The sequence below is a fragment of the Oncorhynchus tshawytscha genome, linkage group LG20, assembly GCF_018296145.1.
Source record: "Oncorhynchus tshawytscha isolate Ot180627B linkage group LG20, Otsh_v2.0, whole genome shotgun sequence".
NCBI lineage: Eukaryota > Metazoa > Chordata > Actinopteri > Salmoniformes > Salmonidae > Oncorhynchus > Oncorhynchus tshawytscha.
The window spans coordinates 37,104,947-37,128,544 of NC_056448.1; the positions used below are offsets into that span (position 1 = coordinate 37,104,947).

Genomic DNA, 23,598 nt, shown 5'->3' on the forward strand with positions numbered 1-23,598 from the left:
GTTCCTGAAAGAGGAAGGCATTGATGCTATGGACTGGCCCGCCCGTTCCCCAGACCTGAATCCAATTGAGCACATCTGGGACATCATGTCTCGCTCCATCCACCAACGCCACATTGCACCACAGACTGTCCAGGAGTTGGCAGGTGCTTTAGTCCAGGTCTGGGAGGAGATCCCTCAGGAGACCATCCGCCACCTCATCAGGAGCATGCCCAGGCGTTGTAGGGAGGTCATACAGGCACGTGGCGGCCACACACACTACTGAGCCTCATTTGAACTTGTTTTAAGGACATTACATCAAAGTTGGATCAGCCTGTAGTGTGGTTTTCCACTTTAATTTTGAGTGTGATTCCAAATCCAGACCTCCATGGGTTGATAAATTTGATTTCCATTGATAATTGTTGTGATTTTGTTGTCAGCACATTCAACTATGTAAAGAAAAAAGTATTTAATAAGAATTTATTCATTCAGATCTAGGATGTGTTATTTTAGTGTTCCCTTTATTTTTTTGAGTAGTGTGTTTTTTTTAGGTAAATTATCGATAAAATTGAAGACTGGATAATCTGTGTTCAATACAGGAAGAAAACAAACTGAAGCAGTCTGGTCACACGCCTCTATTTAACAGTACACTTCAAGTGACCCTCGTTCAAGATGGCCGTACCTCTTAATTACACAAAGGAATAACCTCAACCAATTTCTAAAGACTGTTGACATCCAGTGGAAGCGATAGGAACTACAAGAAGGTCCCTTAGAAATCTGGATTCCCAATGAAAACCCATTGAAAAGAGTGACCTCAACAAAAAAAAAAAAATCTGAATGGTTTGTCCTTGTGGTTTCGCCTGCTAAATAAGTTCTGTTATACTCACAGACATGATTCAAACAGTTTTAGAAACTTCAGTGTTTTCTATCCAAATCTACTAATAATATGCATATCTTATCTTCTGGGGATGAGTAGCAGGCATTTCATCTGGAGTTAATCGGTCGACCTCTAGTACGTACGGTCACTGAGGGGATGATGTCATCAATGCACTTATTGATGAAGCCAATGACTGATGTGGTGTACTCCTCAATCCCTTCTCAGGAATCCTGGAACATATTCCAGTCTGTGCTAGCAAAACAGTCCTATAGCTTAGCATTTGCTTCATCTGACCTTTTTTTTATTGATCTAGTCTCTGGTGCTTCCTGCTTTAAGTTTTGCTTGTAAAGGAGGATAGAATTATTGTCAGATTTGCCATTGGAGGGAGAGCTTTGTATGCGTGTCTGTGTGTGGAGTAAACGTGGTTCAGAGTTTTTAAAAATGTTATTTATTCATTTATTGTTATTTTTTTTTTTACCCTCTGGTTGCACATTTAACATGCTGATAGAAATTTGGTGAAACGGATTTACGTTTCCCTGCATTAAAGTCCCCAGCTACTAGGAGTGCCGCCTCGGGGTGAGCGTTTTGTTGTTTGCTTATGGCGGAACACAGCTCATTCAATGAGTGCCAGCCTCAGTCTGTGGTGGTATGTAAACAGCTACGAATACAGATAAACTCTCTAGGTAGATGTTGTGGTCTACAGCTTATCATGAGATACTCTACCTCAGGCGAGCAATAGCTCGACACTTCCTTAGATACCGTGCACCAGCTGTTATTTACAAACATAGTCCCCCGCCCCTTGTTTTACCAGACGCCGTTGTTCTATCCTGCCGGTACAGCGTATAACCAGCCAGCTGTATGTTGATGGTGTCGTCGTTCAGCCACGACTCCGTGAAGCATAAGATATTACAGTTTTGAATGTCCCGTTGGTAGTTTAATCTTCCGCGTAGGTCATTGATTTAATTCTCCAAAGATTTCACATTTGCTAGCAGAATGGAAGGAAGTGGGGGTTTATTTGATAGCCTATGAATTCTCAGAAGGCCGGCCGCCCTTTGGCCCCTTTTCCTCCACCTCCTCTTCACTCAAATCACGGGGATCTGGGGCTGTCTCCGAGAAAGCAGTATATCGTTAGCGTCGGGCTCATAAGACTCGTTAAAGGAAAACCTCAGCCTTCTTCTTTGGTGCCATTTGATCCTTTGCAAGGTAAATGATGTACAAATGTCATCATTCTGATATCCAGTGAGTTTTGGAAGAAAGGTAAAGCTCTAGTGCTTGTACGCGTTCTCTACAGTTTATTATCTTGACAACACAAAAAATGGTGCACAATAGCCAATCATTACAAGCATGGACAATACAAATACTCCCTTCACTGCTGCAGAGTCTGAGACAAGTCCACTGTCCTATGCACTTTTCTTGTCCAATTAGCTGGGTAATTGTAATGTGTGTGTGTGTGTGTGTGTGTGTGGTGCCAGCTCAGCTTTTTTGTGTGTTTTTCACGCTTAGCTGCTCTACTGTAAATGTAACTGGAGTGCCTCCGAAGGTCAAGCAAGGGGTTTGATCTCAAAATGGGTTTGAGAAAAGTTGTCTTTGATGCTTCTCATATACTGCATGTCCTTGTCCCTCCATTTACTGTACAATATGATGCATTTTACCTGCCATAAAAATTATATATCTTCCTAAATCTGCCTTGGTCAAACTCCAATGAAAGGGAATGGGGGATACCTAGTCAGTTGTACAACTGAATGCATTTAAAGGAAATGTATAAGCATTATTGACTTAATGTGAAGTTAGGCTTATATGGAATGGCAAGACCCCATTGTTTTCCGTAGTAGGGTACTTGGCCCTCTTTTACAGCGTTACGCTGTGTGTATCAATGCAATTTAATTTCAGGTTCCCTTTCTGGCTCACGAGCGCCCCTAGAGGCAAACATGGAGGGCATCCTATTATATAGTGCATCTTTAATTGAATGGAGAATTAGTGAAAGCCCAGAAAACAGCTAATGGTTTCAACACTTAGGCTAACCTTCACAGTAATGAGCCTAACCTTCACAGTAATGAGATTTGGGCTGAAGGGATCATTGTGGAAGGAAGCATGGCGATTCTCCCTGAGGTAAACTTCACACATAGACAACATTCTGCCAACCTCTAAGCTCACTCCATTAGCCACTCCATCTCTGTGAATGTCAATGGGATTTCACAGCATTTCCTCACCATGAGTTCATGACTTGTGGCTCTTGTCTTGTATTCTGGCTAACACCAAACTCCCAAGTCTTCCTGATGTTGAAGACACGATGTGTTGATAATAAAGGGGGCTGTTCTTTTTTACTGAATTGGTTGTCCTCTGTGTCTTTCACACTCAAACAACCAGATGGACAACCACACACAGCCCCGAGCGCGCCCTCTTCAACAACTGTTGGATTTTCAAATCCAAACCACGTGAGATCAAAGCTCAGCCAATTTCTGCGCGAATACTGCATTTCCAACAAACTCCTGTCCAGAGCGAGTCCCGTCAGCCAGGCTACTGTCTTCCTGATAAATACTTATATTGTCCAGCAGGGGATGCCCACCTCTGACTCGTATTTTATTGAAAGGAGGGACATACTGTCTTTCGTCAGAATATAAGCATTATGTATATAATTTAAACCTGGAACATATATGACATCAGAATTATAATTCAGTTTTTTTTTATATGATCAGGACTGTAATTATGAGGGAGGTACAATTTGATTATGTGGTGATGAAGCAGTAGTATTCTGTCATACAGTTATTTATTTTTGTTATTAACAGGTCAGGCCTAGTGCTGTGACGGTCATGGAACAGGTCAGACCTAGTGCAATAACGGTCATGTTATTGGTCAGCCAAATGACTGTTTGCTACAACACCTTGCTTGTTGTAAAGCGTCCATAAACTCAACTGCACAAATACCAGGCTGTCCCGTCTTCAGTCAGCTGTTCATTCCACAAAAATGGTTGAACGTTTATGACAGACTTTTTATTTTCATGATGGTCTTCATCTATAATCGTTGGTTATACTATTATACGGTAATTGTGCCAGCCCTAGTCAGGCCTCAAATCAGTTCTGTCAAGGGTGAGGTGAATAGTCTGGTCTTAATTGTTGCCAGCACAGCAGGGCTGCAGACATAAGTAAGGCCAAACCAAATCTGAGGGGATTTTTAAAATTTGATTAATACTTTCACAGCAGTTGTCTACACATAGTTGGTAGGGTAAACTGCAGCTGTAATATTATGCAGCTTCATATTTAGTCTTGCTAAGAGTGTGCAAAGTTGTCATCGAGGCAAAGGGTGGCTACTTTGAAGAATCTCATATATTTTGATCTGTTTAGCAGTTTTTTGGGGCTACTCCCTGATTCCATGTGTTATTTTATAGTTTTGATGTCATCACTATTATTCTACAATGTAGAAAATAGTATTAACAAAAACCCTTATTGGTACTGTATACGCGCACACACACACACTACCACACGCACTCTATATACACACACCCACACGTACATTGTAATATTGTTGTATGGTGGTATTATACATTTTGTATTGTAGGTCATATTGTGGCTTAATACTGTTATATGGTGTACTGTTTTATCTTTTGTTTTGGATCTCTTATAAATACAAATACAAATGGATCACGCTGCATGAGGTAAAAGGTGGCCACCAGATACTCACTGGTTTTCTGATCCACGCCCCTGCCTTTTTTTTAAGGTATCTGTGCCTATCGGATGCATATCTGTATTCCCAGTTATGTGAAATCAATAGATTAGACCCTAATGAATACATTTCAATTGACTGATTTCCTTTATGTGGACATGTCCCTAGACATGAGGAGCACTCACTGACCTTTGCAATGATCTTCTGTTGTTATCTCTGGATAAAATCCCAAATGCACAATCAGCTAGTGTTGAAGGAAACAAATAAACATTTCCTGGCCAAAAGGTCAACATGGGGAAGTCTGAACACCAAGGGTAAGTCTGCTCAGAAAATGACCAGAATTCAATTGATTTAAATGTTTAAAAGAAAAGTATTGGCAAGATTGAAGCTAATGGGCAACATTCCAAATCATTCACTGAATGAGACATCCTTTAGTGATAATTGGAATGGACTCCAACCCTGTTGGAGACACCTTAATAAAATCAGTAATCCTAAGTAATGGTTGGATTCAGCTGTAATCGGTTCTACGCTTCAATTTCAAGTTGAATGAAAAGAAAAATACAAATTCAAACTGATACTCAGATGTGCAAGCTCATTCAGAACAGTGTCTTGGATGGAGCAGTCGTTAAAAAAAAAAATGTATAACCTTAAATTTAACTAGGCAAGTTAGTGAAGAACAAATTCTTATTTACAATGACGGCCTACACTGGCCAAACCCGGACGACGCTGGGCCAATTGTGCGCCGCCCTATGGGACTGCCAATCACGGCAGGTTGTGATATAGGCCTTTTGAAGACAAAGATGAAGAGTGAGGAGAGTTGAAGAGGTTTTGCTGATCAGTATGTGTTAGTGGAAAAGAGCATGCAGAGCTGGGTGAGGTTGCCACGGTGATACTGACATTTTGATGGAGAGAATCGAAGGGGGGAAAGAACAGTCAGCAGGTTTTTCCGAGAGTAGAGAGACTTCCCCCAACCCTTACAAGCCCATTCGATTCAGAATGACAAGTCATAAATTAGTTGCTTCGTTGTATCCTCTATTCTAATTGGTTGTGGAGTCAAGCTCTGGGGAATCTCCAGTTGGACCTATCAGTGTGGGCTGCCGTGATTGGCTGATGCAGCGCTGCAGTGAGAATGCAGGTTTCAGGAGCCTCTTCTTTTTTACTGCATTACTCTGTCCGTCGATACTGAGCCAGCTAACCGGCACAATCTCACTGTAGCTCCTGTCTCAGTCTTAACCTCTCAGTAGATGATATGCAGCAGAGATGCAGCCAAGGTAGTATTGAACTAAACTCAAGATATCAGTTGCAGTTGCATCATTCTTTAGTCTTTAACAGAAGTTACATGTTAGTGGTTTAAGAGTTTGTCCATACAATCGTTTTGATTGGAACAGTTTAGTCCTGCATATTTGGCTGCATTAAAGCTACAGCTAAATTTAATGTTTTTGTTTGGGCAGAGTAGAAGTTATGGTGTGCGTTGATTGAAAGAAAAGTGCCACTAATACTGACTGATACATCTGAGGAAGGATGATGAAAGGAGGAGCACAGCTGAGTGCACACAGGAAAAGGGGCTTTTGGAGCTGAAGCAGTGACGCGGAAGAAACTTGAAGGACCCTCTTTTGCATTCTGCGGTTGTCCTCACCTGCCCTCGCTGTGAATTCTCTTTCTACCGGCGCAGAACTCTTACCTCTGCTGACACCCACCTTTCTAATTGTGTGTTGGCACCGGCTTTTCAGCACCCAGACGAGCATCAGTCTAGAGACGAGGATGCTGCAGAGTGTGTGGACTTCCCTATGCCAATGGTTTGTGGGAAGGACAGAGTGTGAGCCCGTGGGAACCCAGTCACCGGAGGAGAGCGAAGCAGAGGTTTCCGTCAGTGGAAAGACTGCCAAGAAAACTGGACTCGAGGGAGACCTTGACACATCTGCCAGGGATGACAAGGGCAGGAGTGATGGTGCACCTGCGAAGAAGACCACAGTGTTAATCATGGTGGTGCCCCCTGATGGCTTTCAACAGGTACCGCAGGGACAGAAACAACCACTTTGTATTTGTGGAGGGGGTGGCAGGGGGAGGGATTGAACTGGCCATTTACTGGCTGTCTCCTTTGCATGGTGGGTGAGCACATTTTGAAGTTACAGTAATTAAGACACTGAAAATTCCGGTTCAATTTGGAAAAGGTCATTTTTGAGTTGAGTATTTCAAAATTCTGTAATGTTCTAGGACAGAATATAGAGATTAAAGGGAGCATGTCTTTGGTGATCTGAAAAACTTGGCACATCTTTCAAAGTTCACGCTGTGTCCACAGGCTGACACTTAACTATAGTGCCACCCTTTCAGAGAGGAGAAGTTTCTGAGAGATGTCACAGGTACTGCATGTCCATTTCACAGCCAAAATACCTCATTCCAGTGAACATGCACAAACAACTTTAGAAATCTTTAGAAATTGGCTCATGATTGTCCTCTGGGGTGCGATGAGCATTTGTTTAAGTGCTGTCCACTTAAGGGTTACCATGTGCAGTGGTACTCTCTTCGCATTGTGCTATGTGACAAACGTTGGCTCAAGTTATCAGGTGGGTTCAGAACATTGTGTCCAGAAACGCTTCAAAAGTAGATATAATACGTGGCTAGTTGCAGGTCTGGGAAAACCGCTATGTATGGACGATTTGTCCAATGCCTGCTCTCAAATTGACTTCACTGCAGATTGCAGAGTAAACGTGATAATACGATGTATGGCATTTGACTGATAATATATGCTATGCTTTGGTGGTAAATGACACAATGGGAGATGGCGAGTACAGCTGTGTATCTGGTTTAACGTGCTAGTTAGCTCAGTAAGTGGCTGAATCAATAAGGATACGGGGCATCATATAGTGTTATAGCCGTGTTTTGAGAAGTCAAAGCACTTTGGATGACTTATCTGTTCAGCTGCCACTGCTATCTTGATTTCCTTGCGTCTTGCTTGCCTCTCCGTTTTCGGCCCCTCAGTCTGCTCTTCCCAGGCAGGCCTGTTGCAGGCCTCTACATATGCGCCTAAATATCTTTCTGTTGCGACCTGGAATTTCTATTTAAGAGCACCAGTGAGTCTCTATAAAAATGTACAATTTTAGCTTTGTTGCCTCCCATATTTTTCATTGTACTCTAAATGTCTTTGTGTGCCCCTACATTTTTCAGCTTAGGCGCACACGTGCTCCTTGTAAAGAAGGCCAGCGTAGAGCCCTGTGTTATTCTAGCGACTCCACACAGACACAGCGTGTACACATGCTGCTCCAGAACCAGTGCTCTTCTTCCTTCAGACAAGCATGTGTCAAAACTTTGTTCATTTGCACAATGTCTCTCATTCACATTCACTTGTAAATGTCCAAACTCTCCAAAAATGACATTCGGTAGCTACTACCTATACTTGTATAACTTTGAGCTGGATTGCCTGTCTTTGCAATTAGTTTATTTTCGTTTTGCGCTCGTTAGCATATCTAGCTAGCAGCCTCTGGAAATGCGCTATGTGCAAGTTTTGTTAGCATTCTGGTAATAGATGCCCAATGGGCTGTTTTTGCGGATTCTTTGCACCCTTTGTGTACTGAGACAGTAATACCTTAAATCCTGGGATGAGAGAAGGACTGTACTGTTTGACAATATGAAAATCTAGGTACCGCCGCCATTTAGACTACTAGTCCCCAATCCCATCCTAATAGGTTTATTAACGACAGGACATTTAGGCCTGGCAAAGTTGCACTGCCATTTTTAGATGAGCGCCTTAATGGAGTGAGCCCCCCCCACACACACACATCGTTCATGACACGTACGTATGTCACACATGTTAGACTTTATCTCAGCTGTAACCTCAAACCTATAATTCAAACCTGTGACTTTCACCAGTCACAACAATACATTAGGGCTGGGAATTGCCAGAAACATCATGATACAATACTTAGGTGCTGTTACAATATATATTCCGATTCTCACGGTTCTATATGTATTGTGATTTTATTGCTATTCAATGTTCCCAATTGGCTCTCTATTTTTAAAAGTGGTTCGGGAACAAGCTATAAATGAAACATTTTGGGGTGTTTTGGTGCAGGTACAGCCAACTAGTGCAAAAATATCATTACAATACGTACAGACTGACCGCATGTTTTTTTGCTCTAGAAAAGCGTTTTGACACTTTGGACTGTTGTGGACTGATTATCTGAACTTTCAGACCGGCCTAATGACGGGACTGTATTGGAGAGGGATTGCTGATAACTATATGTTTATGTCCTTTTCTAAGTTGTCTATTGCATAGAGCGGGAGTAAACGGAAGATGGCCTATATTCAAATCAAATTTTATTTGTCACGTGCCGAATTCAACACCGGTTAGTCGAGGTAATTGAAGTAATATGTACATGTAGGTAGAGTTATTAACGTGACTATTCCTAGATAATAACAGAGTAGCAGCAGTGTAAAAGAGGGGGGAGGTGGGCAATGCAAATAGTCTGGGTAGCCATTTTTATTAGATAGTCAATGGAGAAGAATGGGAAAAAAAACATTTTTTTCTGTAGGATCTTAATTTGATCACCCTGTTTCAGGAGAACTTTGAGGTTTTAAAAGGCTTCTGAGGTTTATTTCCACTTACAAATTTCGGACTTGGTTTTCCCTTATGAAAAAATGTATCAACCACTACAAAAATGTAAATTTAATTATAATTCACATTTCCTGTTGCAGCAGTATTATTTTCCTGCTGTATCAAACTGGCTCAAATTAAGACCCTACAGCTGTAAGACCCCATGTCCCATTCCCAGGGCCGTCCCTAGTTACCACAGCCACAAAGTCATAAACCCTGCCTATTTCCACAATTTATCTTATTAAAATGTGAGTTTAGGGCCTTCCAGGTGGCGCAGTGGTTTGGGCACTGCATCGCAGCGCTAGCTGTACCACCAGAGACGGTGAGGTCTGTGGGGCAACGCACAATTTGCCTAGCGTCTTCCGGGTTAGGGAGGGTTTGGCCGGTAGGGATATCCTTGTCTCATCGCGCACCAGCGACTCCTGTGGTGGGTCGGGCGCAGTGCACGCTAACCAAGGTCGCCAGGTGCACGGTGTTTCCTCCCACGCATTGGTGCAGCTGGCTTCCGGGTTGGATGCGCGCTGTGTTAAGAAGCAGTGCGGCTTGGTTGGGTTGTATTTCGGAGGACGCATGACTTTCGACCTTCGTCTCTCCCGAGCCTGTACGGGAGTTGTAGCGATGAGACAAGATAGTAACTACAAATAATTGGATACTACGAAATGTAATAAATAAAAAAAAGTGAGTTTAAACCTAACCTTGACCCTAACCTTATCCACACTGCTAACCTTATGCCTAACCTTCAATTAAGACAAAAAAATCTAACCAAAAATTTGGCTGTGGTAACTAGTGGTAGAGCGGTCGACCGATTATTTGGAATGGCCGATTAATTGGGGCCGATAACAGGCTTCCATAACAATCGTAAATCTGTATATTTGGCCGATTAAAAAAAAAAAAAATATATATATATATATATTTTACACCTTTATTTAACTAGGCAAGTTAGTTAAGAACACATTCTTATTTTCAATGACAGCCTAGGAATGGTGGGTTAACTGCCTTGTTCAGGGGCAGAACGACAGATTTTTACCTTGTCAGCTCGGGGATTCAATCTTGCAACCTTACGGTTAACTAGTCCAACGCTCTAACCACCTGCCTTACATTGCACTCCACGAGGAGCCATGCCTGTTACGCGAATGCAATAAGAAGCCAAGGTAAGTTGCTAGCTAGCATTATAAACTTATCTTATAAAAAACAATCAATCATAATCACTAGTTAACTACACATGGTTGATATTACTAGTTTATCTAGCGTGTCCTGCGTTGCATATAATCGATGCGGTGCGCATTTGCGAAAAAGGACTGTCATTGCTCCAACGTGTACCTAAACATCAATGCCTTTCTTAAAATCAATACACAAGTATATATTTTTAAACCTGCATATTTAGTTTATATTGCCTGCTAACCTGGCTCGTTGCAAACAAAGACAGCCAACTTCGCCAAACGGGGGATGATTTAACAAAAGCGCATTTCGTTGCACGACTGTACTTAACCATAAACATTGATGCCTTTCTTAAAATCAATACACAGAAGTATATATTTTAAACCTGCATATTTTGCTAAAAGAAATCCAGGTTAGCAGGCAATATTAACCAGGTGAAATTGTGTCACTTCTCTTGCATTCATTGCACGCAGAATCAGTGTATATGCAACAGTTTGGGCAGCCTAATTTGCCAGAATTTTATGTAATTATGACATAACATTGAAGGTTGTGCAATGTAACAGGAATATTTAGACTTAGGGATGCCACCCGTTAGATAAAATATGGAATGGTTCCGTATTTCACTGAAAAAATAAACGTCTTGTTTTCGAGATGATAGTTTCCGGATTCGACCATATTAATGACCTAAGGCTCGTATTTCTGTGTGTTATTATGTTATAATTAAGTCTGATTTGATAGAGCAGTCTGACTGAGCGATGGTAGGCATCAGCAGGCTCGTAAGCATTCATTCAAACAGCACTTTTGTGTGTTTTGCCAGCAGCTCTTTGCTGTGCTTCAAGCATTGAGCTGTTTATGACTTCAAGCCTATCAATTCCCGAGATTAGGCTGGTGTAACCGATGTGAAATGGCTAGCTAGTTAGCGGGTGCGCGCAAATAGCATTTCAAACGTCACTCGCTCTTGAGACTTGGAGTAGTTGTTCCCCTTGCTTTGCAAGGGCCGTGGCTTTTGTGGAGTGATGGGTAACACTGCTTCGAGGGTGGCTGTTGTCGATGTGTTCCTTGTTCGAGCCCATGTAGGGGCGAGGAGAGGGACGGAAGCTATACTGTTACACTGGCAATATTAAAGTGCCTATAAGAACATCCAATCGTCAAAGGTATTTGAAATACAAATCGTATAGAGAGAGATTGTCCTATAATTCCTATAATACCTAAAAACGTCTTACCTGGGAATATTGAAGTCTCATGTTAAAAGGAACCACCAGCTTTGGGACAGACACATCTGTAGCTATTTTCGCAATGGATAAGAAGCAGTGTTTGACTTGGGCAGGAGCTCACCAGAGCGGAGTACTGGCACCTCACATTTTCTACTGCTTGAGCTCCTGTTCCTCTTATAAAATATTTGCTGAGAAGTATTGTGTAGCTATTGCACCTAAATATAAATAGTACCAGCACCCAAATGAGTACCGGAACCTATTTCAGTTCAAGTCGAGCATTGATAAGAAGTAATCAGGTAGGCCTATTTTATCACTTTTCCACTGGATCAGAGCATGACATTTTTGTATTAATATTCCTTCAACTTTATATCAAGGGAATCACATTTGTCCTACTGTAAATACACATTTACATAACATGTAAAGTGTTGGTCCCATGTTTCACAAGCTGAAATAAAAGATCACAATTGTCCATAAACACAAAAAGCTTATTTTGCACAAATTTGTTTACATCTGTTTGTGAAAATTTCTCCTTTGCCAAGATAATCCATTCACCTGACAGGTGTGGCATATCAAGAAGCTAAATAAACAGCATAATCATTACACAGGTGCACCTTGTGCCGGGGGACAATAAAAGGCCACTCTAAAATGTGCAGTTTTATCACACAACACAATGCCACAGATGTGTCAAGTTTTGAGGGTGTGTGCAATTGGCATACTGACTGCAGGAATGTCCACTAGAGCTGTTGCCAGAGAATTTTATGTTAATTTCTCTACCATAAGCCCCCTCCAACGAGGGCTTGGTGGTATACCGTATTTGACTAAAAACTGGTATTGATGGTAATACTGGTATTGGCGGACTGGTTGGGGTTTTTACTTTACCTTCGAAAACGGTATTTGAGTGTTTGGTTTGTTAAATGTGATACTCCGTGTGTTAACATCCCATTTTGATAGTTAGCGACTTGAGTCATCTCTCACTCACTCCATGCTGCTTTCCACACAGACCTATCCCCGTCCCCTGTCACTCAATGGGCACATTTTGTTGCTGCTCAAGCACAAGACACTTTCGTTTTAATATAAATCCCCTAGTGTTCTATAATTACACTTAATTTGCTTCTTACATCTGCAAACAGCTTAAGCTAGTTGTTTTTTTTTCTTATCAAGTTGGGCCTAAGTCTTGTTAGTCGCAAATGCTAATCGTTAGTTAGCTGGCATACTAGCGATCTAATAAATGTACTGAATCTGAGCAAACTTAATTAGCTATACATCCTGATAATACCAGTGACAGTGTAGACCTCAATCAGCATGTTGGTATAACAGTATCTTCTAAATTTAAAAAGGAATACGCAAAGCATGAACGTTGCTACATGAAGTAGCTGAGAAAACATTCCGTGTAGCCAAAGATTATAGGGTGCCCTAGGAAACACTTATCAACACTTTGGTTCCTACCCTGTCACAATAACTCCTCCCTGGCATTTTCAGTCATGTCCATCCACACTGTATTGAAAGTGCCCACTATTTTATTCGAACTATATAATTAGAATAATACTTTTATTTCCATTATTCCAACAGTTTGACGAAGTGTTTTGCTGTAAATGGTCAAATCGCAATTGCCACATTTGGTAAAATAAGGCCTAGATTGTGTGACCATATCGTGCACCCCTATGTAGCAGTGTAAAAATGATCTCAAATGAGTGTGGGAAATGCGAAAATATTTGGGGTTGAATTTAACAGTATGAAACCATCAGAATGGAGAAAGACCCATTGAAGTCATTTAGAATGTGTGTTGCCACCCAAGGGGCACACACTACTCATAAAACAATTGTAGAACTTATTCCAAAACATAAAATATTGTCAATTTATTTTTTATTTGCTTTTAAAATACTGTAACATTATGTTTTTGCCATATCGCCCAGCCATACCTAATTTTAGAGAATTTGGCTATACGTCCAACCAGAGACCACATGTAACCTTGCCAGCCAAGGACCTCCACATCTGGCTTCTTCACCTGCAGGATCATCTGACACCAGCCACCCGACAGCTGATGAAAGTATGGGTTTGCACAACCAAAGAATATCTGCACAAACTGTCAGAAACCTTCTCATGGAACTCATCTGCATGCTTGTCGTCCTCACCAGCTTCTTGACCTGACTGCAGTTCGGCGTCTAACCGACTTCAGTGGGCACATGTTTACCTTTGATGGCCATTGGCACACTGGAGAAGTCTGCTCTTCACGGATGAATCCTGGTTTCAACTGTTAACGGGTAGATTGCAGACGGTGTGTATGGCGTTGTGTGGGCGAGTGGTTTGTTGATGTCAATGTTGTGAACAGAGTGCCCCATGGTGGCATTATAGTATGGGCAGGCATAAGCTATGGACACAAACACAATAGCTTTTTATCGATGGCAATTTGAATGCACAGAGATACCGTGACGAGATCCTGAGGCCCATTGTCGTGCCATTCATCTGCCGCCTTCCTCACGTTTCAGCATGATAATCCATGTTGCAAGGATCTGTACACAAAGTTTGTGGAAGCTGAAAATGTCCCAGTTCTTCCATGGCCTGCATACTCACTAGACATGCCACCAATTGAGCATGTTTGGGATGCTCTGGATTGATGTGTACAACAGCGTGTCCCAATTCCTGCCAATATCCAGCAACTTCGCACAGCCATTGAAGTGGGACAACATTCCACAGGCCACAAAAAACAGCCTAATCAACACGATGCGTCACACCAGATACTGACTGGTTTTCTGATCCATGCACCTAATTTTTTATTTATTTATCTGTGACCAATATGCATATCTGTATTCCCAGTCATGTGAAATCCATAGATTAGGGCCTAATTAATTTTCCAATTGCAATATTAAAGCTGCTCATGTTGCGTTTTAATATTTTCATTGTAGCAGCATTTTTAAATGTATTAACCCAATCAACTTGGCTGGTTTTGAATAAGCGTGTTATGTGTAAAGGGTGCATTAAATCTCAGCCACGTGAATTCTGGATAAAGCAGAGTAAATGGGACTGAAATGTTGTACCCTACAAATCATTTACGGCCTAATGGCCGTAATGACTTTGTCCAGACGTTTGTTTGTAAATGTCTATAGCCGAACTCTAAAGGGATGACTAGGTTTTAGAATCTAGGAGCAATCTACTATGTTTTAGGATCTAAAGATCTAGCAGCATCTAAACTCTGTACAGGTATTATCCTTGCATGCACGTGTAACAGCTCCTGGATGTGCGTACGTTATTTTGAACAGTGGATTTGACCTACCTACACACACATAGACCCCCCCATACCAAGACCCCTCTCGTCAGCGGCCATTCTTCCTTTACCCTTGGACCCCAGCCAAGTGACTCACCCAGAAATAGCTGGCCAAGTGATATGGGAAGTCCGAGAGCTAGGTACCTGGCGGTCACCCAAGAGTTGCTTGGCTGAAAATGCCCCCTTCTGACTCCCCTGCGCCCACCCCCACCACTTCAGTGGGATAGGTGGTTCCTCTAGCAGGCAGTGGACAAGTGTGTGGGTTTTACAAGCTTGCTGCAGTCAGGCACCCGGCAGTCTCTGGGACTCTCCGATCTCCTTTGCCTGTAATTGAATCACTCCTCACTCTCACCACTATCGTTGACAGAAGACACTTTACTGGAGCAGACTATTACGTCAATGGTGATCTCTATTACTGACACACCATACAGTCTGGAATGGTGGTAACCTCTTGTTTAGTCCTAATTCTACTATGTTCTTTCTTCAGAAGGGGAAGTTTCATGCTGCTTTTTACGTAAGTTTTCTACTTAAAGGGCCCATTTGTAAGCCTACCTGTATACATTTCAAGAGTAAGCTACTAAGTTCAAATAGGCTAAACTTAATAAATCCACCAACCTCATCCCTTGGGAGGCAGGTAGCCTAGTTGTTAAGAGCATTGGGCCAGTAATCGAAAGGTCACTGGTTTGAATCCCTGAGCCGACTAGGTGAAAACTGTCAATGCACAAGGCACTTAACACTAATTGCTCCTATAAGTCGCTCTAGATAAGGGCGTCTGCTAAATGACTAAAATGTCAAATGTAATCCCTCTTTTGACTACACTTTGGGTTAGCATTTGTGCTTCTGCTAGTACTCCTTGGGTTAGTGGTTAGCGTATTAGCGTAGTGGTAGCGTATTAGCTGTGATGGTCTACTGCAGTCAGTCTCATAAAATTTGTCATCAATGCTAATGGTGTGGTACTGTGTCGCCAAAGTTCCTGAGCACATCAATGGGCCATTTTCCTTTTCTAACAAGATGACTAATATCCAGTGTATTAGCCATCTTGTTGGACATAAAAACTGTCAAATGTCTTGAAAGGAAGATGTTAGACATTTCAAAGTTGCCCTACAATTACAACTGCACTTTAGTGAAACACAGATTTTGTGCATGTCCTTGAACTGTAGGAGATGGTCATCAATGTCAAACTTCAGCTAGTTTAAATATCAAATCCCCCTTGATATAATGGGTTGGGTAACACTTCTCTGTAATAACCCAGTTAAAGGTGTTGATCATACAGTGCACTACAGTTTCGGTCCCAAGATCTGATTCCTTGTAATGCTGATGATCTCATGATTTCCTCTGTGTGAGGAAGATGCCTAATATTGCCACAGTTAGTCACATTAAAGTACGGTAGGATGTGACTTGTGTATTTAAGCCGTTATAATTAATTACACATAAGAAGCATTTGTACTGAAAGAAAGAGGAGCTTTAAAGGGTTTTCTGGAAAGTTCACCTCTGGTTCCTTAATTTCATTCAAGTGCACAAGTCATTTTTTTTCATGAAGGGGCCATTTGTTGGGGGCTAAATGGGAGGGCTCCTTTGTCGGACTGCAGTCTTGTTTGGTTCTCTTGAAATATTGACAGCCTGTGGTGTAAAGATAGTAAGAGGGCGGGATGTTGTGGCATCCAATGAGATTGCTCCTTGGTCCTACCAGCCTCTGTGGGAGGAACCTTTTTTGAGTCCTTTTATCCATATGTGTCTTCTACCTACCAGCATTTTAGCTTTGCACTGCAGAGCGGGCAAACTTTTTTTTTTCTATGTTACTTATTTATTTGTATTTTACACTTACCTAAGAGAAGCATGTTGTGCGTGTGCCTGTGTGTGCCTTTTCCAAACTCAGAACACACTGAATTTGAGTATTTTGAATCAAATGGACTACCAGCTGAACTCAAGTCTCTCTTCAAACTGAGCATATTTCTTCCTTCTCAGGAATTTTCTACATATCGAAACTGGCGGAAGGTAGATATGCCGTTTTTGAATCTGGAATCTTTTTATAATTCTGTTTATGTGATCGTAGCAATAACACTTGAATGCATTCGGTATTTCATTCAGCACTTTCATTCATATGGCAAGACTGGCAGACAGCCCTACAGCTGTAGAATGCGCTTTTTGATTGATTGTGTGAGTGGCCAGTCTGTAGACAGGCTCTCTGCCTCTGAGTAATAACTTGGAAATTATTGTAAATTCATACGAATTTTAATTAACACTTTCTTGTTATATAATCTGTCAGCAAGGCATTGTCCTTTTCAACCCCCTAGGACCTAGCTTTTTAATGTGCTTCATGCACTGTCCTTATTTTGTCATTTGCTTTTTCATAGGGGTCAAATATGGCCTTAATGATTTATGCCAACAAAATATTTCAGACAATTCATTTCATAACCATGAGTTTGTCATTAATTCATGTTCTTCCAAACTCTATCCAGTGGCTATGTAGTCAGACTTCATTTAGCCTCTGCCACAGGCTTTGACCTCCCCTTCTGTATGTGAGTGAAGCCTGGGAGCCGACGCTAGACTACTTGACTCTGAGTCTGAACTGGTTCTTTAGATTATTCATTTAAAGTCAGTGGTTTGGCAGGTATCCTTCAAAGAAGGCTCAGACGCTTCCTGTGGAACGAAGAGTCTAGAAATGTCTAGAAAATCTAAGAAAGCCCAGATTAGTGACGTCAAAAATTCTTAGAATGTAGGCTAATGCTTTGGTTGATATTTGCTTGTTGTCAAAATAACTTAACCTAAATGTATTCTAAGGGATGAGTGAGAAAATGGCGCTATAGTTCTTAAGACTGGACTTTGAACTCATTTCTGTTATTGCCCAGAAATTCTGTACTTCCTCAATAATTAGACTATTATCTGGAAAACTCACTATTTTATAAACAAACTAGTCCAGTTGTCCATTTTTATCCTTAACTTTGGTCAATTGCTCCTGGTCTGTTTTTAGGTTTCAGCTTGCAGAAATGGCCAGCTAGTGCACATGGTTGAGTTTTATCTGATGTTCAGTCAAAGCTGTCTGCTTCTTTTCGAGGGCAAACAAACCATTGTTTAAAGGATTGCTCACGGTCTTACGTCTGAGTTCGCAAACACCCATATTAGCTTAGTTTCCTGGGTCTACTGACTGACCCTGGTTATTGTAATTTTTTTATTCTCAAAGTATCGCTATATAACACTATACACAAATTGCTGTCACTCGATTTAGCTTATGACAGTCAAGTTCCACTTGGCACTATAATTCACTCTGATGCCTTTTGCTACAACAACCGACTGTTCAATACAGTATAAAACCTAATGTTCTAAAAATAGTCTGGTCCAAAATTGTCACCATTAATAAAGATGATAAAAAATACTGTGTCAAATAAATAAATGTTGTTTAACATGTCATGTTTTTTATTCTAAAAAAAGATGGTGTTTTCAATACCTCACCTTGTGAGGATAACAACACTGAGCCTTTTCTAAAATGTTTTGAGATTGGAGAACACATTGGGAGGGATCTTAGACCATTCTTCCATACTGAATATTTTCAGATCCTTCATCGTTTGTTTGTTCTTATGGACTGTCCTCTTCAATTCAAACCACAGGTTACAAGTTCAATGGGGTTCAAGTCCAGAGACTAATATGGCCATTGAAAATGTAGATTTTTGTATTCAATTAAGCTTATTTTTGTGGATTTTGACTGGTGCTTGGGGTTGTCTTGCTGGAAGATTGACTATTTTGCGTCCTGGGGTCCTTGTTAAGGTCAACGGCATCATGAACATTACCCAGTACCAGGACATTTTAGCCAAAAACCTGGTTACCTCTGCCAGGACACTTAAACTTGGCAGCAAATTGATCTTCCAGCCTAATCTTTCTTCTCCAAGCACACACCAAAATCCATAAAGAAATGCTTAATTGACCACAAAATCAAGATTTTGCAATGCCCATCTGTCTCCAGACTTGAACCCCACTAAAACCAGTGATTTGAAATGAAGAGGACAGTCCATAAGCGCAGACTAAGGATATCAAGGATCTGGAAAGTTTCTGTATGGAGGAATGGGTTTCCCAAAGTCAGTACTGGGACCCCCTCTCATGCTGCAAGTTTTGTTTTTTGCTCTAGCACTACACAGCTGATTCAAATAATCAAAGCTTGATGAATTGGTTATTTGAATCGGCTGTGTAGTGCTAGGACAAAAACCAAAACATACTGGTCTTGGCCAGAAGATTAAAAAATAACTGTTTGGAGATTCTCTTCTGCATTGTTCAACCAATCCAGTAAATGTGGAGGAGTTGTTGAGATGGAGTGTCGCCTTGTTAACGTCCAAAAGAGGAAGTCTCGTCACAGGCTCTCTTTCTATTTCCCCTGAAAACCGGATGCATCTGGTGGTTGGGGACACGGCAGAGGCTAGGAAGGAGTTAAAAAGGTGCTGGACTGTTAGCAACACAATAGTCCTAGAATATATAGATATATTGGACCTGTATTTAGGCCATCTACTCTATAAACCTGATGTGATAACCTAAAAGTTTTTAACATAAGGAGTTACACTAAGGTAACTCTTTCACCTGTCCCCTAACATGCCCCCAAAGGTCAGTAGTTCAGATATTTTTGGAAATGCACAGAACCATGCACACACCCCTACAGTCATGGAAATGCACACACAACCATGTGAGTCAGTCCTCATAGATTCAGCTGGCCCAGACACACTCATAAACTCCTCACCCAAAGTTCATAACTGTGAGTCAAGATTGACTGTAAATCGCTGAGAAGAACTCCCAGGCCTAGCTCCGCCTTCTTAATAAAGGCTCTTCCTTGGCTCAGAGCCCATTGGGGTAGGGGTTAATGACTGAAATGCACTCGGCTCCTCATGCATTTCTCAACGCCTTCAGCTCGATGGCTCAGGCAGCCTGGGTGCTCTTTCCGCCAGGCTTGAGTTAGAGTTTAATGTGGCTGTGATGGTCTAAACACTCCACACTAATGGATCAGGTGATGCCCACTATATGACCACTCTGGAGCAAACCAGACCCAGATGGCTTGTGGCTGTTACCTTCCTCTCACTGACCTACACGCCTGTCCTCGAATCACTCGGTCCATCTCTTTCTCGTGGCTCACTTTTGTTATAGTTTTAACTACATTTAGGCTATAATTTCCCCTTGCCTCAATCTTTTAACCGTCCTTGACTCACCAGTCTTGTCTTCAACCTGTATGTAAGTTGATAATTAATCCTTATCTAAATGTAAAATGTCTTTCTCATCTGACAGAAAATAGTGAAAGCGGGAGACAAGGACCTGGATGGCCAGCTGGATTTTGAGGAGTTTGTCCACTACCTGAGAGATCACGAGAAGAAACTTCGGCTGGTCTTCAAGAGCCTGGACAAGAAGAACGATGGTACGATGGAACACAGGCTGGAGCCACACAACCACTGCCTGTGTTTACTTGTATCACTACCAGTTACACTTAAACCACTGTTTAGCCTTCAAAGTGCTATAACGTACTAATCACTTGGGCAGCTGGGGGGAAAATTATGCATTGGGTTAAGCTGTGCATACATAATGACATACTGTAACTGAGGAAATTCTGCATTTAGGTTTATTACATTTGATGTACTATTCTATAAGCTGATATTAAAAGTGTAGTGATATAATATGCAGTCAATGAGATGATATCATCATAATTCAACACATTGCGAGTGGTCGATGTTGATGTTTACTCTTTTGCCCCACAGGTCACATTGACTCGCAAGAAATCATGCAGTCCCTTCGAGACCTGGGGGTTAACATCTCTGAGCAGCAGGCTGAGAAGATCCTCAAAAGGTGAGGCTGTCAACCTGGGCTGACGAGTCTCCCGTCTCACCAACACTCCTGTCTAAACTAATGGCTCGTAGTGTCCAGCATACATTTAGTCTCTGACTCTCTACTTCTCTCTCCTCTCAAATTCAGATTGCTTTATTGACGTGAAATACAATTTGTAGATATTGCCTAAGCAATATAGTGGTACAGCATTTCAGTAAATGCAGTACAATGCAATGAGGATAATGAAATACAGTTAATTTCAGTAGTAATAATAGTACATATCATGTATGCAGTTTCAACACTACTGATGTTGTATTGTGTAATCTTCGGTTGAAGATCCTCGGGGGAGAAATCCTCTCTCTCCCCATTTCTCTATTTCATCTTTAATCTTTAAATTAATGGCTGACTGGTTAACCTGAGTCCACCAGAACATTCCACAGAAGTATTGGTGTTTCCCTCGATTACTCTGGGATACCGCCTGTTAATCCTGGTCAGAGTTGCCACTCCAGTCCTATACTGTCTACCCTGATGGCTTTTTTGAAGCTTGGACTTTCAGGGTTCTCCCCGGGATTTTTTAACAAGGTGGTGCTGCTGAGTACGGCGGCAGGAGAGGCCCATAGGAGGGCAGTTACCGCCTTTGGACTCGTAGATTTTGCGTTTTTGAACACCTGTTACTGCCATTTCCTGCAATCTAGAGAAATGTTTTGCCATATATTCAGTACCAGTCAAACATTTGGACACGCCTACTCATTCAAAAAAAAAAAAACTATTTTCTACATTTCTAGAATAATAGTGAAGACGTCAAAACTATAAAATAACACATGGAATCATGTAATAACCAAAAAGACCTGTTCTGTTAGTGGAACCCCCCCACAACAGCCAGTGAGAGCTCATAATTAAAATTCCTCAAGCATACAAGTATTTTACACCATTTTAAAGATAAAATTCTCATTAATCCAGCCACAGTGTCTGATTTCAAAAAGGATTTACAGCGAAAGCACCACAAACGATTGTTAGGTCACCACCAAGCCACAGAAAAACACAGCCATTTTTCCAGCCAAAGAGAGGAGTCACAAAAAGCAGAAATAGAGATAAAAATGAATCACTAACCTTTGATGATCTTCATCAGATGACACTCATAGGACTTCATGTTACACAATACATGTGTGTTTTGTTTGATAAAGTTCATATTTATATTAAAAAATCAAGAGTTTACATTGGTGCGTTACGTTCAGTAGTTCTAAAACATGCTGTGATTGTGCAGAGAGCCACATCAATTTACAGAAATACTCATAATAAACATTGATAAAGATACGACTATTATACATGGAACTTTAGATAAACTTCTCCTTAATGCAACCGTTGTGTCAGATTTCAAAAAAACTTTACGGAGAAAGCAAACCATGCAATAATCTGAGTACAGCCTTTAGACAACAAAGCAGCCAAAAAGATACCCGCCATATTGGGTAGTCAACATTACTCAGAAATAGCATTTTAAATATTCACTTACCTTTGATCTTCATCAGAATGCACTCCCAGGAATCCCAGTTCCACCATAAATGTTTGATTTGTTCGATAATGTCCATCAGTTATGTCCAAATATCTTATTTTGTTAGGGCATTTGGTAAACAAATCCAAAAGCGCGTTCAGGTCGCGTCGGATGAAAAGTTCAAAAAGTTACGTTACAGCTCGTAGAAACATGCCAAACTAAGTATGAAATCAATCTTTAGGATCTTTAGAATCTTTAGGATCTGTAGTGATACCCCATCCCGTGAATGGGACCGTTGTCATCATCTGACACTAATTAGCATAACGCAACGGACATACATTTTCCTAGAAAATATTCCTATTCATGAAAATCACAAGTGAAATATATTGGAACACAGCTTAGCCTTTTGTTAATCACCCTGTCATCTCAGATTTTCAAAATATGCTTTACAGCCAACGCTAGACAAGCATTTGTGTACGTTTATCATAGCCTAGCATAGCATTATGCCTTGCTAGCAGCAGGCAACCTTGTCACGGAAATCAGAAAAGCAATCAAATTAAATTGATGAATTTCGGATGTTTTCACTCACGAGACTCCCAGGTAGACAGCCAAAGTTCATTTTTTCCCAAAATATTATTTTTGTAGGCGAAATAGCTCCAGTTTGTTCTTCACGTTTGGCTGAGAAATCGCCCGGAAATTGCGGTCACCACAACGCCGAAAAATATTCCAAATTAGCTCCATAATATCGACAGAAACATGGCAAACGTTGTTTAGAATCCATCCTCAAGGTGTTTTTCTAATATCTATTCGATAATATATCTGTCGGGACAATTTGTTTTTCACTAGGACCGATTGGAATAATGGCTACCTCTGTATTTTACGTGAGAATCTCTCTCGGAGCCACCATGTGACCACTTACGCAATGTGGATAGAAAAGTAGATCTATCTTACTTTTTTTTTTTTTTTTTTTTTTTGCCTGCCATATGAGTTCTGTTATACTCAGACATCATTCAAACAGTTTTAGAAACTTCAGTGTTTTCTATCCAAATGTACTTATTTTATGCATATTCTAGCTTTTAGAGCTGAGTAGCAGGCAGCTTATTTTGGGCAAGTTTTTCATCCAAGCTACCCAATACTGCCCCCTACCCCAAAGAAGTTAAACAAATCAAATGATTGTTTATATTTTAGATTCTTCAAAGTAGCCACCATTTTTCTTGATGACAGCTTTGCAGACCAGCTTCACCTGGAATGCTTTTCCAACAGTCTTGAAGGAGTTGCTACATATGCTGAGCACTTGTTGGCTGCTTTTCCTTTACTCTGCGGTCCAACTCATCCCAAACCATCTCATTTGGGTTGAGGTCGGTGATTGGGGAGGGCATGTCATCTGATGCAGCACTCCATCACTCCTTCTTGGTCAAATACCCCTTACACAGCCTGGAGGTGTGTTTTGGGTCATTGTCCTGTTGAAAAACAAATGATAGTCCCACTAAGCTAAAACTAGATGGCATGGCGTATCGCTGCAGAATGCTGTGGTAGCCATGCTGGTTAAGTGTGACTTGAATTCTAAATAAATCACACAGT

General features: G+C 41.2%; 1 protein-coding gene across 7 annotated transcripts in view; it reads left to right on the forward strand.

Moving 5' to 3' along the window:
* slc25a25b (solute carrier family 25 member 25b) overlaps window positions 1-23,598 on the forward strand; it is a 52,806-nt gene that overhangs the window by 12,094 nt on the left and 17,114 nt on the right. For 4 of the 7 annotated variants that reach the window (XM_024381676.2, XM_024381678.2, XM_024381679.2 and 1 more), the window contains 2 exons: window positions 19,998-20,124; window positions 20,462-20,549. In XM_024381676.2, coding sequence (XP_024237444.1) covers window positions 19,998-20,124; window positions 20,462-20,549 — 215 coding nt within the window. Of the gene's footprint in view, window positions 1-5,721; window positions 6,524-16,506; window positions 16,734-19,997; window positions 20,125-20,461; window positions 20,550-23,598 lie in introns of those variants that run through there. The other 3 variants (XM_024381681.2, XM_024381682.2, XM_024381680.2) reach the window with 2 other exon arrangements.